At 48.6% G+C, this 13,436-nt stretch overlaps 5 protein-coding genes across 5 annotated transcripts; 2 read left to right on the top strand and 3 right to left on the bottom strand.

Annotated features, from left to right (window-relative positions):
* Positions 1-3,491: 3,491 nt before the first annotated feature.
* On the bottom strand, positions 3,492-4,849 carry MYCFIDRAFT_212687 (uncharacterized protein). The gene has a single exon (XM_007933902.1). It carries the CDS (start codon positions 4,785-4,787, stop codon positions 3,606-3,608), a length of 1,182 nt encoding a protein of 393 aa, XP_007932093.1. The 5' UTR covers positions 4,788-4,849; the 3' UTR covers positions 3,492-3,605.
* Positions 4,850-6,717: 1,868 nt separating this feature from the next.
* MYCFIDRAFT_19487 (uncharacterized protein) lies at positions 6,718-7,028 on the bottom strand (the record flags this gene model as incomplete). Its single annotated transcript, XM_007933771.1, has 2 exons — positions 6,718-6,903; positions 6,963-7,028. Coding segments are annotated over 2 exons (252 nt in total), but the record flags the coding sequence as incomplete, so codon positions are not given.
* A 1,113-nt stretch (positions 7,029-8,141) lies between these two features.
* Positions 8,142-8,759, top strand: MYCFIDRAFT_146670 (uncharacterized protein; the record flags this gene model as incomplete). Its single annotated transcript, XM_007933903.1, has 1 exon — positions 8,142-8,759. One exon carries the CDS (start codon positions 8,142-8,144, stop codon positions 8,757-8,759), a length of 618 nt encoding a protein of 205 aa, XP_007932094.1.
* A 1,211-nt stretch (positions 8,760-9,970) lies between these two features.
* Positions 9,971-11,616, top strand: MYCFIDRAFT_158198 (uncharacterized protein; the record flags this gene model as incomplete). Its single annotated transcript, XM_007933904.1, has 1 exon — positions 9,971-11,616. The coding sequence occupies exon 1, from the start codon at positions 10,135-10,137 to the stop codon at positions 11,614-11,616; it is 1,482 nt and encodes a 493-aa protein (XP_007932095.1). The 5' UTR covers positions 9,971-10,134.
* A 488-nt stretch (positions 11,617-12,104) lies between these two features.
* MYCFIDRAFT_158199 (uncharacterized protein) lies at positions 12,105-13,273 on the bottom strand (the record flags this gene model as incomplete). Its single annotated transcript, XM_007933905.1, has 3 exons — positions 12,105-12,976; positions 13,064-13,152; positions 13,203-13,273. The coding sequence occupies 3 exons, from the start codon at positions 13,271-13,273 to the stop codon at positions 12,261-12,263; spliced, it is 876 nt and encodes a 291-aa protein (XP_007932096.1). The 3' UTR covers positions 12,105-12,260.
* Between the last annotated feature and the right edge of the window lie 163 nt (positions 13,274-13,436).

Raw genomic sequence — 13,436 nt, forward strand, 5'->3', positions numbered from 1 at the left:
GAAGCTAGGTTAATACATAGTAATAGCGCCGATAATAATCAAGCCGATAGCGATCTGCTACTACTACTTCCTCGTAATAAAGACGATCTAACCCTTATACCAAAAGTGTTAGACTTGCTAAAGGAGCTACGCAACTAGCGACAGGTACTAAAGAGCAAATTTAAAGAGCATTAGATACATGCTGCAAGAGTGGAATTCAATAAGGCGTTAGAGATACGTATATTCGAGTAGGTAGATCTAAATATACTAGACAAACCTAACCTCCTGCCTCTTACCTAGGCATTTAAATACAAGGGTAATGCCAATAGTCGACCAATCAAGCCTAAAGCAAGAGCATACACAAGAGGGGACCTTCAGAAGAACACACACTTAGACATCTATGCCTTAATACTAGCTATACGAGTTTTTAGAGCCCTTATAGCTATCGTAGCTAAGTTTAACCCAGAAGCCAAGTAAATAGATATAGTCAATGCCTTCCTTAATGCTATATTCCTATATACGCTATACCTTAGGCCGCCTAATAGATTTAAGCAGAAGGGCAAGGTATTAAAACTAATCTGAGTACTCTGTAGTCTGTAAGAGTTACCTCGGCTATAGTATAACCACTTTACTATAACACTAGAAAACAAACTTGGTATATAACTAGTAGACAATATAGACTGCCTATACACCGACCTAGACAAACAGGTATTTATCTTCTTCTGCATAGACGACATTATACTATTATATTACCGCTAGCATATACAAAAGGCAATAGACCTTAAGCAGAAGTTAATAAAGGAATATAAAATTAGTAACCTAGGAAAGCTCTTATAGTTCCTTAGTATTAAAATTATACGCGATAGGCAGAATAGGAAACTGTAGCTGTCTTAGAAGATATATACCGAGAAGATAGCTTAAAGATATAGTATCGCAATTGCTAGTCGAAGAGCTAAAGCACCCCTGCTAACTAGATACGAACTATATAAGAAACCAACTTCTAGTAAAGATAACTATGCTCGACTTAATCTAGTAGCAATCCTAGCCTACTAGAGCCGTATAGGGTCACTTAACTTTGTAGTAGTTCAAACTAGGCCGGACATAGCTAAGGTAGTGTCCTTATTGTCTAAGGCTCTATAGAACCCGCGGACAGAAGATATAGTAGTAGTAGACTAGTGCATTAGATACCTGCTAAACACAAAGGACCTATACTTAGAGTATAACGCAAACGAACTAACAATTACCGCTTATTTAAGCTAATAGCTTTATAAATTCTACGTAGCTTCTAACGCATCCTATAGTAACTATAAGGGTACGAGATAGTCGTTAGAGGGATAGATATTCAGCCTATTTAATAGACTAGTTAATTAGAAGGTAGTACGATAGTTAACTATTACTAAATCTACGACTAAAGCTAAACTGCTAGCTGCCTTATATATAGGCTTAGAATTGATCTAGTAGAAGCGTTTCTTTAACAATATTAGCCTTACCTTAGATAGCATTCCTATACTATACTATAACAATATATAGACTATCCGCATTATTAAAGCTAATGCTAGCAAACTAGATACGAAGCTCCGCTATATAGACATTTACTAATGCTAGCTAAGGCAAGAATATAAGGCTAGAAGGATTTAATATAACTACCTAGCTATATAAGACATACTAGCCGATAGAATAACTAAGCTCTATAGCCCTTAGAACTAAAAGAGGTTTATTAAACAGCTAAGGCTAACTGAACTACCTAACCTAACAACTAACTAAGATATATAGTTATCCGAGCGAAGCGAAGTAAACAGGTATAAGCCGAAGCATTCGAGGAGCTTACGACGAGGATACGAAGGTGTTGTCTGTTTACGAGCTAAGTAGAAGAACAGTTAGAATTTGTGTACTTAGGCAGGAATTTAGATATTACGTATAGAGTGTTCGCCGGGGGTTTAGTTTAAAGATGCGCTTATACAAATCTAGGCTCGGCTTCTAATTAGAAGAAATCAAAATGTCCCCCCTACGTAACTATAGCCTTGTCGCCTTATAGCTTCGCTTTAGTACTATAATAACGACTCGGAGATATAGCAATAGCGACAGCGATATTGCGACAATGCGATACGATAATAAACTACTAAGTAACAAATTCTAATAGTTCTTCTACTTAGGTCTCGCTTCGCTCGGCAACCCTTAGGTAGTACCTACCTATACGGTACTTTATAGGGGTATATAAGGAAGCAACTCTTCCTCCGATAACCTCTTCCTCTTCCGTAATACGAAGACAACTCTATATAATAGGTAGTAGGCGCCTCCCCCCCTTTATCTACTAATTATAACTAAGTCGATTAAACACAACTTTATCGATTAGTACTAACAAAAGTGTCTAATACGATAACGACGACTAATTAGAATAAAGGACTTAACCTTACCTTCTAATATAGACTAAATAATAGTATAGGTAACCTTACCCTACGGGGTACGTTACTATCGCCTATATTATTACTTCGAGCGTTACTTCTGCTAACTAATAACAAGTCTACGGCGATTGTATTAGTACTAGTAATAATAGTATAGTAGTCTTAGCTAAGGGTAGCGTCCTTAGTTAAGTTACCTATCCTAATTTATTAAATCTGTTTAAACAATATATATCTTACCTAATCCTTTATCTAATTAAATAGACGCTACCTATACGATTAATATAATAACCGGTAGTAATAATATAACGGGCTTAGTTTAGCTAAACTAACTTTACTAACGATACGAGTTCTTATATAAGGCTTAATAGTGTCGGTCTGTGCTTAGACTACGTAGGAAGAAAACAGTTCCTAGTAATAGGGACTGTATATAAAGGTATATACGCAGTCCGGATTATGTAACGATATCCTTCGGGGTACTCGAGGTATAAAATAAGACTCTCTTATATATAGTGTAGATTTAAACTATTTTTTTAGTGTTTTAATAAAGTACTATATAAGGAGTTAAAAGGATTAATTTTCTTTTATTTGTATATAAAGAAGCATTAACTACCTTGCCTAAAACCCTTTTATATAAGCTAAGGGGGTGTGTGACGCGTTAGCTCAATTATATAATAGACACGTAACCTCTTAGCATGAAGAATTTTTACACTGTATTTTAGACCATAGAATAGACTAAGATATAGGCAATCAACGAAGCCAATTCAACCGCCGGCAATGCAGTATTACGTAAGTAATCCACTGCGCTGTGCGTGATACCATTTGGTCTTGCAGGCTGCTGTAGCCAGGCAAGATAGCAGAGGCTCCATCCTAGGGCAATACATGCGACTGGGACCGGCTCCTCGATCTTTGGCCATAATCTACACTTGGTCGCTTCCCGCTTCCCTCCTCAGGCGTCACCGACAGCTGCTTACCATCTCCCCAATCCTCAGGCCTTGTACGTCGACTATACCAAGTTTTCAACACTCAAATGCGGTTGAAGACCAGATACCCTCAAGCAGATCAGCAGAGACTTGGGGAAGTGGTCTTTTGGTAGGACACGGGCACCTCGATCCATTGGAAGTGAGCAATTCATCAGCTCATGCTTCATTCCTCGTTAGTAGACATGTCCTGGGTATACATTAAATTCCTACCCTCTCCTCTATTCCCATCCCAGTCACTCACCTCTCACCTCCTCAAAAACTCCAAAACCTTCTCCCCCCAAACAACCCCCCGTTTATAAACCTGAATCTCGGGTACATTCCCCAACCCCAACCCCTCAATCGCCTCAGCCAACCTCTCCCCATACCCTTCCCTCTTAACATCCTCAAGCAAATACTGAAAAGTCTTAAACCCAAAAACCACAGCCCGACTCCTCGGCAACCGAAAAAGCGTCTGCCTCTCACTCCTCAATCTACAATCCCCAATCACAACTTTCGCCTTCTCCTCCTCGATCCGAGCCTGCAAAGAAACTTTCTCCTTCTCCTCCCCCTTCATCCCCCCGGTAGTAGCATAAAGATGATTCCCCCCCTCACTAAAAAGCGGCTCATTCGTCGTAATAGTCCAATTCGCCCTTTTCACCGCACTCCCACACTCCAGCCGCGCGAAAAAACGATCCATAGATTTTTCTAGTTTGGTTTTGTAACCCGGGACAGGCATATGAATAGCGGAGAGTGGGAGACCGAGTTTCTTTCGTAGACTGAAGCCTGAGGGGAAACAACATACGAAAGCTTCGAGGTGGTAGAGGGGGCTTCCATCGGGGGCGGTGCTGGAGGGGAGTAAGAGGAGGAGATCGGTGTCGACGTGTGCGCCGAGGGTGTGGAGGGCTTGGAGGGGAGAGGGTTGGTGGAGAGGGATGAGTTCGTTGGTGACTTTGTTGAGGAGGTGAGGACCGGAGGGGGAGGTTGTGTTTTGGAGTTCGTACATGGTTGGATAGCGTTGAGGGAGGTAGGTGCCGAAGATCCAGTCGTGGAGTTCGAGGACCGCTGGCTCGCAGACTTTGTTGCAACGAATGGTGGCGTCTGTGTTTTCGTCCATGATCTGACGACGGATTTGCATTCTTTCGGCGTAGGTGTTGTCCATATCTAGTATTTCCGACAGTGTGATCTTCTCCACGGCCATGGTGAGGTGGTATTTAGGCTTGAGAGGTGAGTTGCGGATTGGCGGGGTCGTTTTCCAGTCAAAGTTGGGGAGGGTTTCGATGCTGAGATATGGGTCCTTTTCAACTGGCGGTAGTGGTTGCGAAGATATTTGCCTCCATCGTCTCCGGACCAGGAACTTGTAACCGCTTGCAACAGCGAGAAGACAGAAAGAGATAGCAAAGAGAAGGGGAGAAAGCATGATGTGCTGTACGATTGAATCTTTGAACATGAATGCGAACGATGCAAACAATGGTATGAGTAAGTAACCAGTCTTCGCGTTTAGACGACGTGAAGTATGTGTAGAACTGGGGTAGCTATGCTATGTAGTTGAGTCAACCGTCAAGCGTGGAGCTTGCATATCGTGAGCCAATGGCTTTCCGCTACAGCCAAAGGCCCGTGCGCCTGTACCTTCCTGCTTCGGTAGGAAAGTCCTCGGGCCTGCGGCCGGCCAAGACGCCTCACTTGCTTGCACCACATCTTCAATCATGGTGATATGTATGCCATACTCTGGTCTGACAATGCGAAATTTAGATGAGAGGCCGAAAATGCTCAGGATCTAAAAGCGGCATGGGAAGATGCTAGTACCATTCGTATTGACGATAGGTGGGTGTTCCGCCTGGGAGCATTGATCTACCTCGACCTCGCAAGGCTTCTGCGATGCGATACGCAGCCAAGAAGTCAAAGAGGGCGATAAGGTTCGCCAGACGCTGCTGCTGATGGACTTGGCGATGATGATACGGATGAAGCAAGAGCGGGCATCGCAAAGCGTCATTATATCTCGAGGTATTAGGCTCCAGCTCGTATGCTGTCATGATGCGGTTCAGTTGATGCTCACCCATCTCTTGAAAATCTATCAAGCGCCGTGGAGTTGAGAAGTCTGCAGGATAGCGACCATCGGAGCGCAGCATTGGTTGTATTTGCACAAATGAGCTTGGGTACGGAATTGCTCCATTGGCAACGGCAGCTCGAAGATTGCTGTCACAATGAATGAGTGAGCCATTCATCATGTGTCTCAAACAGCCAGCACTCACCGGCCAACGACTTCTCCGGGATAATAGCTCGTTCGCGGCTGTCCGAGAAAGACAGGTATCGCCCCGAGCATTGCATACTCGGAGCCATCAACCAAAATATCACCGAATGCGTCGCAGTGATTGCCATTCTCGTATCCATATGAAGCCATGACTCGACGGCTCAGGAGATCGTTGTACAGCCAAGGCGAAGGAGGAGCAGAGCGATACGTGCGATCACTCATGAACTCATAATGGTCTTCGTGGAATATCCAAGCCATGTTGTTGATGGAGATCTGAGATTGCTCGATGCAGAACCGCGCGCAGGTCAAACGGGCGAGCAGCCGGGTTTTGGCGTATTATGTGCCCACTGCGTCACCGCCGTCGGTCCATCGTGAGTGTGACGATGGGGGGCTTGAGTCTGCTGTCATGGGGTCAGCTGGCCTGCCATTGAGGGCAACGATTTCACTTGGCCCTGAACTCCCGTCCCGTTCGGCTGGCTAGATGTCCATGCACATAGCCGAGGACATCATCCGTTTCGCCGCCGTGTAACAGCAGTGACGACAAGTGACTCCTCCTGCTCGTTAGCACCCATGAGATCGGGGCGGTCGATGTCCTGGGCGGTCATCATTACCCGGCGGAGCACTGCACTCAGCAGGGCAGCTTTTGAGGGGCTCGATCTGGGGCTGGATGAGGACCATGAACGGGAGCGGGATGGAACGGGTCAGCTTCCCAGCTCAGGGGACGCTAATGGGAAAGTGGTGTTGAGGTTGCGATGCTCTCGACAAAGGCTTTGAATTTGATCTCAGACACCTGCTTACAAAAAGTCTGGTCGATCTTTGAGCATGTGCGGTTCCTTGCAGTCTACAGCCCCAGCTTTCGGACAAGCAGCTTGCAACAACAAGGCAACCACGTGCAACGCGAGCACAAAGGTGGACCATGGTCCGGGAAGCAAGAATGCTGTCTTGGATTGGCGCAGAAATGCTGCATCTGACCAGATAATGGTTGGTAGTAGGTTTGCAGCGATCAGAGTGCTTCTCAATCTCTAAGCTTCGACGGCGTCCTGGGTGCAGTGCTGTGAAGATTGTTCGGAGTTGCTGTCGATGTACTTGCTTCCTCTCGAATTGAAGTAGGGCGCTGCGTTATTCCCGGCATGCTTATTCGGCGCTTGTGTCCGCTAGGTCGTTCGGTCAGACTGGGGGCTCGGGGTCTCTGTCGTCCTCGTGCTCTGCCGCCAATATAAGGCAGTTCGTAGGTAGCGGAGCGCCAGATGTACAGAAGTACATCATAGATTATGAAAGCCAGCCAGGGCCCGATGGTCAAGAATGCGAACAGCAGCTTCGGGAATTTCAGCACTGCCGATGCCTCTCGTCGTGTCGCACAGCATGAGAACTCACAAAGAGCCTCGTGATCCACGTCTCGAACGTCTGCAGACTTTCCGGCAGGATCGAGGACCATCCCATGATCAATTCAACTGCCAAAAGCGGCTATGTCGAGAAGTGTTTAGCAAAAGAAGAGGTGCACAAGATGGATGCGATGGACTGACGTCGTTCCCCACCACCTGCACATCATTTGGTGAATCGCGACTCCCCCAAGTCCCCAACAAGACAAAGCACGCATCTTCGGGCCGGTCGGAGTTCGGAAGCTCTTGCCGATCCGATGCACAGTGCAACTCGTCCGCCAAGACTTGAGTTCCCTCGTTTTTTTCTCACAGCAAAGAATGCAAGCTTCATGTTTGTGTGAAAGATAGCGGTAGCTGATGATATCGAGCACTGCATCCTGCCATGTGTCTGGAACTATGCCGCCAGCAGCCGCCAGTACACGTCCGTCTTGACTCACAGAAGGACCAACAGCACTCTCACCGGAGTACGAGTAGACTTTGCTCGAGGCACACAACAGCTGTAGCTCAGCCCCAATGCATCCAATCGCACCTTTCGAAGCCATGCTTGGTGAAGCTGTATGCCAGTCTGCCAGACAGCTGTGCTGTGCTTCCTGCAAACGAGGGGCACCACTTTCCCGTGACTCCAGGCAGCCTTTCCTGGAATGCTGGAATGGCGGCCTCAAACGTCTGCACTGCGCCATCTCCTTCATTGCAGTTGTTGTTGTCGTTGAAGCACTCGTCTCGACACTGACAGACATGTTCCGGTAGGCAGTCTGGCGCTTGCTCACCCTCGCACTCACCCCACCCCGACAGCCATCCCAGAGCCATGGACGACGATTTCACCTTCTACGCACCACCGCCTAGGCCGCGACGCATTTTGCCTACTGTCGGACCTCTGGAGCCATACCTGGAAACTTCAGAAGCAACGCCAGATCCCTTCTCATGGCGCATGCCTTCCTCGCCGCTTGGCTGGCATGAGTGCCCGGAGGAATCAAATCTGCTTGTAGCACAGGACAAAATCTCACCTCTGCACAGCGACGCGACTCGGTCGCCTCAAAATGGCTGGCAATATCCTGTCGTCGATGACTTCTTAGATGGTTGGGATAAGGAGCTCAAGTCACCGCCCAACCCACAAAAGGATGCTGGTTACATGGGCAAAGACAGCCCATTCTCGCTGGACACGCTACCCACTGATATGTCTTTTCTCCACTGCTTTCCGAAGGGCAACGCGACAATCACATATCTCAATGATCTTGGGGACATGGAGTCCATTTCCGATCTCAGTCCATGCATCATCGAAGAGCGCAGCTTCCTTCTGGCTCAGGCTTTCGAAGACTCCACTACCGGGCCTCAGCTGCATCTTGAGCCACTCACTCCCCTCAGCGCCCGGCCCTTCCTGCAATACCTTTACACTGGTGTCTACAATCTGCCCACGGCGAATGGGGAGTCATTTCAAGATGTCCCAACATCTCTGCTCGTCCACTGTCAGCTATATCGTTTGGCTGACATCTACGATCTGCCTGAGCTCAAGACCGCGGCCAACCTCAACATCATACGCCAATGCGAGTTTGGCTGTTCTTCCCCCGACAAGCCGATTGACCTGTGCGCTGCCATCGAGTACATGTACAGGAACATGCGCGAATCAGCAAACGTAATCGACACCATCACAAATTACTGCGTGACCTGCTTCTTGAGCCACAGGTTGGCAGACGACTTCGAATTTCGCCGTATGGCATACGATCTTCGACCATTCCATCAAGACTTGTGCAAGGTCAGCATGAGCAGGCAATTTGAGGATGAGAGCAGTAAGTGACCCCTAGCGTCTCCATGAAAATGAACTTGCTAACATCATGACAGTTGCCCAAGCAATTATTCAAATGCCCTTTAAGCCTTACGTTCCTGAGACATACGCATCGAGAGAAGACGGCTTCGGACGGTCAACGAACCAAGATGTCGTCTATAACTTCCATGGGGGAGATGCATTCGCGGCTTCGCCCAAGAAGCGAAAGATGCTAGAGATGACACCAGCTCCGAGCGCTGGCGGGCTCTACCTGGCATTTCGCTCAAAGCACGAAATGATCCAAGACAAGCATAGAGACAGCCCGTTGCTCAACGAGAAGCAGGCCCTTGCTCCAGAGGCAGAAGCACAAAACCTTCCAAGCGAGACTGTCTCCGTGGATGCAGACCGAGCGTTCTGGGGAGCAGCGGCAAAGACTGCTCCGGTCGTGAAAGAGGAGGCTTCTGAAGAGTACGAGGTGCTTGCAGGACCGGCACAAGTCGAGGCGCTCAGCTCGGACAACGACTCTGACGCTGAGACATTGGTGATTGTGGACAGGCCAGCTTCGACGGCATACGAGACATGTTTGCCCATTCGCAAGCGCAGTGCAGCAAGCTCCATTACCGCCGTCGAACATCAAGAGAGCTCGGATTCTGAGTGGGACATTGTGTAGAATGCTGCATTCGATGTCGAGGGTGAATTATTGGGAAGATAAGAACATCCCCGTTCATGTCGTCCAAACTCGTACATATTGGGATGTCTTCAGCGCGGCGTTATGGACCAGCTATAAGGAATGGAAAAGCAGACAACGACCAGACGCAATGAATTTCTCACTACTCACACAACATATGTGCTTACAAATAGCCCGATTCAGCTTGTGCTAATCGAGGCTTGTGTGACCATCGCTTCGCGAGTCGGGACGTTTTCGAAGATCTGCTAACCCGCAGTAAGTAACCGGGAAGTGCTTGGTACACACGGGTGATCGGCATTCGGTCAAGAATGCGCTCAACGAGGAGCCGGCAGGTGCACTTGTGATCGCCACCTTATCTCCATGCATTTCTCGCTGTTTGTCTTGGATGTTGATGATATGCAAAACAATATCATTGTTCTGGGCATGCACTTTCATTCAGCGTCATGACCGGAACCCCGTCACCCTGAAACTTTCGCAGCCATGTGCACTCCTTCCGGATCAAACCCCGTGTCGGCAATCTCGAAGCCAATCTCACAATCCCAGCCCGGCGGTGAAGTCAAACAACATCATCAGAAAAATCCTCCACTACCAGCTCGAGCGACATCTGCAACAACCAGCGACGAAGAGCGAGAAAGGACGAAATCTACATCACGACTCTCATCAATATGGAAGAACACGTGCCGCTTCATCTTCTGGCCCTTCCTCTACGTCCCCCCATCAATGCACTACGACGCATCCAATCCTCCAAGATTCAGCATCTGGCTCAACATCCTCTTCGCATTCGCCGGAGCCTTCACCGTCGCAAACCTCTACTACAACCACCCCATCCTCAACATCCTCGCCCATGACTTCGGCGTCGAATACGTTCAAGTCTCGCAAATTCCGACCCTAGCCCAAGCAGGCTACGCAGTCGGTCTCCTCTTCCTCTGTCCCTTAGGAGACATGTTACGAAGAAGGCCTTTCGTGCTGAGCCTCGTCTTCTTCACAGCCACAATGTGCATAGGCTTAGCCGCGACGAGCAGCATCCAAGTCTTTTCCGCCATCCAATTCATCACCGCCGTCACAACCGTCACCCCTCAACTCATGATGCCACTCGTCGGAGATCTGGCCCCACCGAACCGTAGAGCTTTTGCACTCTCCATCGTCACGACAGGCCTCATGCTCGGAATCCTAGTCGCGAGATTACTCTCCGGAGTCGTCACGCAGTACACGTCGTGGAGAACGATATATTGGATGAGTGTCGGATTACAATATTTGATTTTCCTCTTGCTGTGGTGCTTCATGCCGGATTATCCTGCTACGAATCCTGGACGATTGGGACCGAAGACGTATGTGAAAATTCTTTGGAGTATTTTGGTCATGTTGACCAAACATCCGGTGTTGGTACAGGCATGTGTGATAAGTTTCTTCGTCAGCGCGACGTTTACGAATTTCTGGACAGTCCTGACGTTCTTACTCGCCGGACCTCCATACCACTACGATGCTGTGGTGATCGGACTTTTCGCATTGGTCGGGATTGCGGGTATGTGTCTAGGGCCTTTTTACGCAAAAGTTGTGATTGACAGATTTGTGCCGCTGTTCACGGTGCTGCTGGGGATGGGTTGGTGTATGTTGGGGATATGTTTGGGAACGTATGCCGGGACCTTCACCGTCGCGGGACCGATTTTACAAGCTTTCTTCCAGGACTTTGGAATGCAGACGACGCAGATTGCGAATCGGTCGGCGATATACTCTGTTGAACCGAAGGGAAAGAATCGGGTGAACACTGCATTTATGGTCTTCACGTTCGCGGGTCAGCTCACAGGCACCGCGGTTGGGGCACATTTGTATGAACGGGGAGGTTGGATTGCGAGTGGGAGCTACAGTGTTGGGAGTATTGGAGTCGCTATTCTGGTCACGCTTGCGAGAGGGCCTTGGGAAGAAGGTTGGGTTGGGTGGCATGGTGGTTGGAGTATTTGGAAGAAGAGCAAGACTTCTGCCGATGGAAAAGTTACGGAAGTTGATACGCCTGAGGCGGCTGCGCAGCTTGACGACGCAGAGAAAGCAGTTCATAAAGATCTTCATCAGCATCATCACGGACATGATAGTCAAGATCAGGTCAATTCAGTTGATGCCGAGAAGAGTATTGAGATGGGAGCGGCGGAGGACGTGGACGATAGATCAGCGAAATCTAAAGAGGACGAAATCTCGGCGGCCAGATGATCCAAGATATATAAATGGGCAAAGCGCGGCGTTGGGGATATGAAAAGCTTCGAGAGGATACCAGGCAGAGAGATCCCACAATCGTACAAGATGTTCTCACTTGAAAGCCATTGTCTTCGAAGTGCTGGCTCCCTGAGAATGACGGGAATGCCCCACTTCAGGCAAGCAGACTATTCGAGCGGAGACGATCAGTCAGACGAATTAGAGAAGCCGCACGTGGCATAAGTAAACGGAGAACAAAAGCGCTCGAGTCCGAAGAACTGATCGGAATCGCCGTGAGCAAAACAATATCCTTCGAGTCCCGTGTAGATTACCACTCAGGCTGATTCGTGTGCATCGGCGCAACCATACCACCAAAACTCAGCCATTCCCCATGCCAGTGATGTATCTACCCATCCTCCTACCAAATCACCACACCAGCGAGTTCGCTCAAGGGAAATGGTTCTGGTACTCTCGTGGGTCAATGCCGGAAAGTTATTACCACACCGGGAAAGTTGTTGAAGCATCGGGACTGCGATCCGAGTGAGTAGTGTGGACCCTGCAAAAGCATCATCGCCTGAAATGATGCCGAATATCCAATTAATAAATGAGCCAGAAGGAAGGAATTTAATGGCAAGAGTCAGTGTTTGCGGTGGTGGTAAGGTCTAAAATATTGCCACGATGTTGGGCGGACTTGCCACTCCACCGGGAACATACACCGGCTTGCTCACCACGAAGAAAGACCACCTCTTGACTTCTCTACAATGCGCTGCCAGTTTCTCCAAATCGAACAGCTCGCCAATGGGCATGCCCCAACCGGCCAACATGACCTCATGCAACGAATAATCCTTCTGTGTGGGCCATGCTTCCCACGATGGGTGATCTGCAGCGCAAGCCGAGAAGTTGTTCCACATGAACTCCATCATGTCCTCGCTTTGCTCCACGCCTGTGAAGGTGAGAGGCTGCTTTGCGCGAAGCGTCTCAATCTCGGGTCGAGAAAGCTTGTTGTATGCATCAAGGTATCCAGAACGAACGAAGAGCAGATCTCCAAACTTGATCTCTGTGCCCTGACTCTTGGCCACATCTCGTAGCGTGTCGGCAGGGATAGCGGCTGTCTCGAAGGCATTGTGCGGGATGTTGTTTTTCAAGCGGTACTCGTGGTAGTCGAGTAGAATTCCTCTTCCAACGATTCCCTTCTCGGCCCAAGCTCCTATGCCAATATTGTTCGTCTTTTGCACGCCATTGCGGCCATGGATCTCGTCTAATGTGACACCATTGTAGAAGCGTGCCTCTTTTTGGTAAGCGAAATGTCGGAATCCATCCCATTGACTTGACGATTGCGTGTTGAAAGTCCAGACGTCGTCGTTAACGATTCGAGGGGCTTTCTGGTAGACATTCTTCTCGAATGACTGCCGACCGAAGAATGGCACATCGGCTTGTGCATCGAGTGGCCAGTCTAGGTTGATACGCGTTCCAGTCTGGATCTCGCTCGCGGCGGCCTTGACCACGTCGTCGGAGAGGCGGTTGAGAGTCCCTAGCTGGTCATCTTTGCCGTATCTTATGCCGCAGTTAGCACGACACGAAGCCAGTACATCTTTTCTGCTTACAATCCCCAGGCATTGTGATGCGGACCGTTCTTGTCAACGGGCAAAGAGGAAAACGGTATTGGAGGAGGCATGGCGCAGACCTTGATGGACAATATGATATGCTTGGCCTACCTGTAAAGAGAGCCTGTAGCTGTGAGCGTTTATCTAAGTATACTCTGGTCAGTGTAGAGCTGTACCCATAGCTGCGAACTCGCCTCGCCGGTTCATGGGAGGAGTTGCGAAGTGGAGAGGGGT

This window comes from Pseudocercospora fijiensis, assembly GCF_000340215.1.
Source record: "Pseudocercospora fijiensis CIRAD86 unplaced genomic scaffold MYCFIscaffold_12, whole genome shotgun sequence".
NCBI classification, from domain to species: Eukaryota; Fungi; Ascomycota; class Dothideomycetes; order Mycosphaerellales; family Mycosphaerellaceae; genus Pseudocercospora; species Pseudocercospora fijiensis.

What these genes read in the sequence shown, in the direction of transcription:
- MYCFIDRAFT_212687 (XM_007933902.1), bottom strand. Translation starts at nt 4,787, where the DNA reads ATGTTCAAAGATTCAATCGTACAGCACATCATGCTTTCTCCCCTTCTC.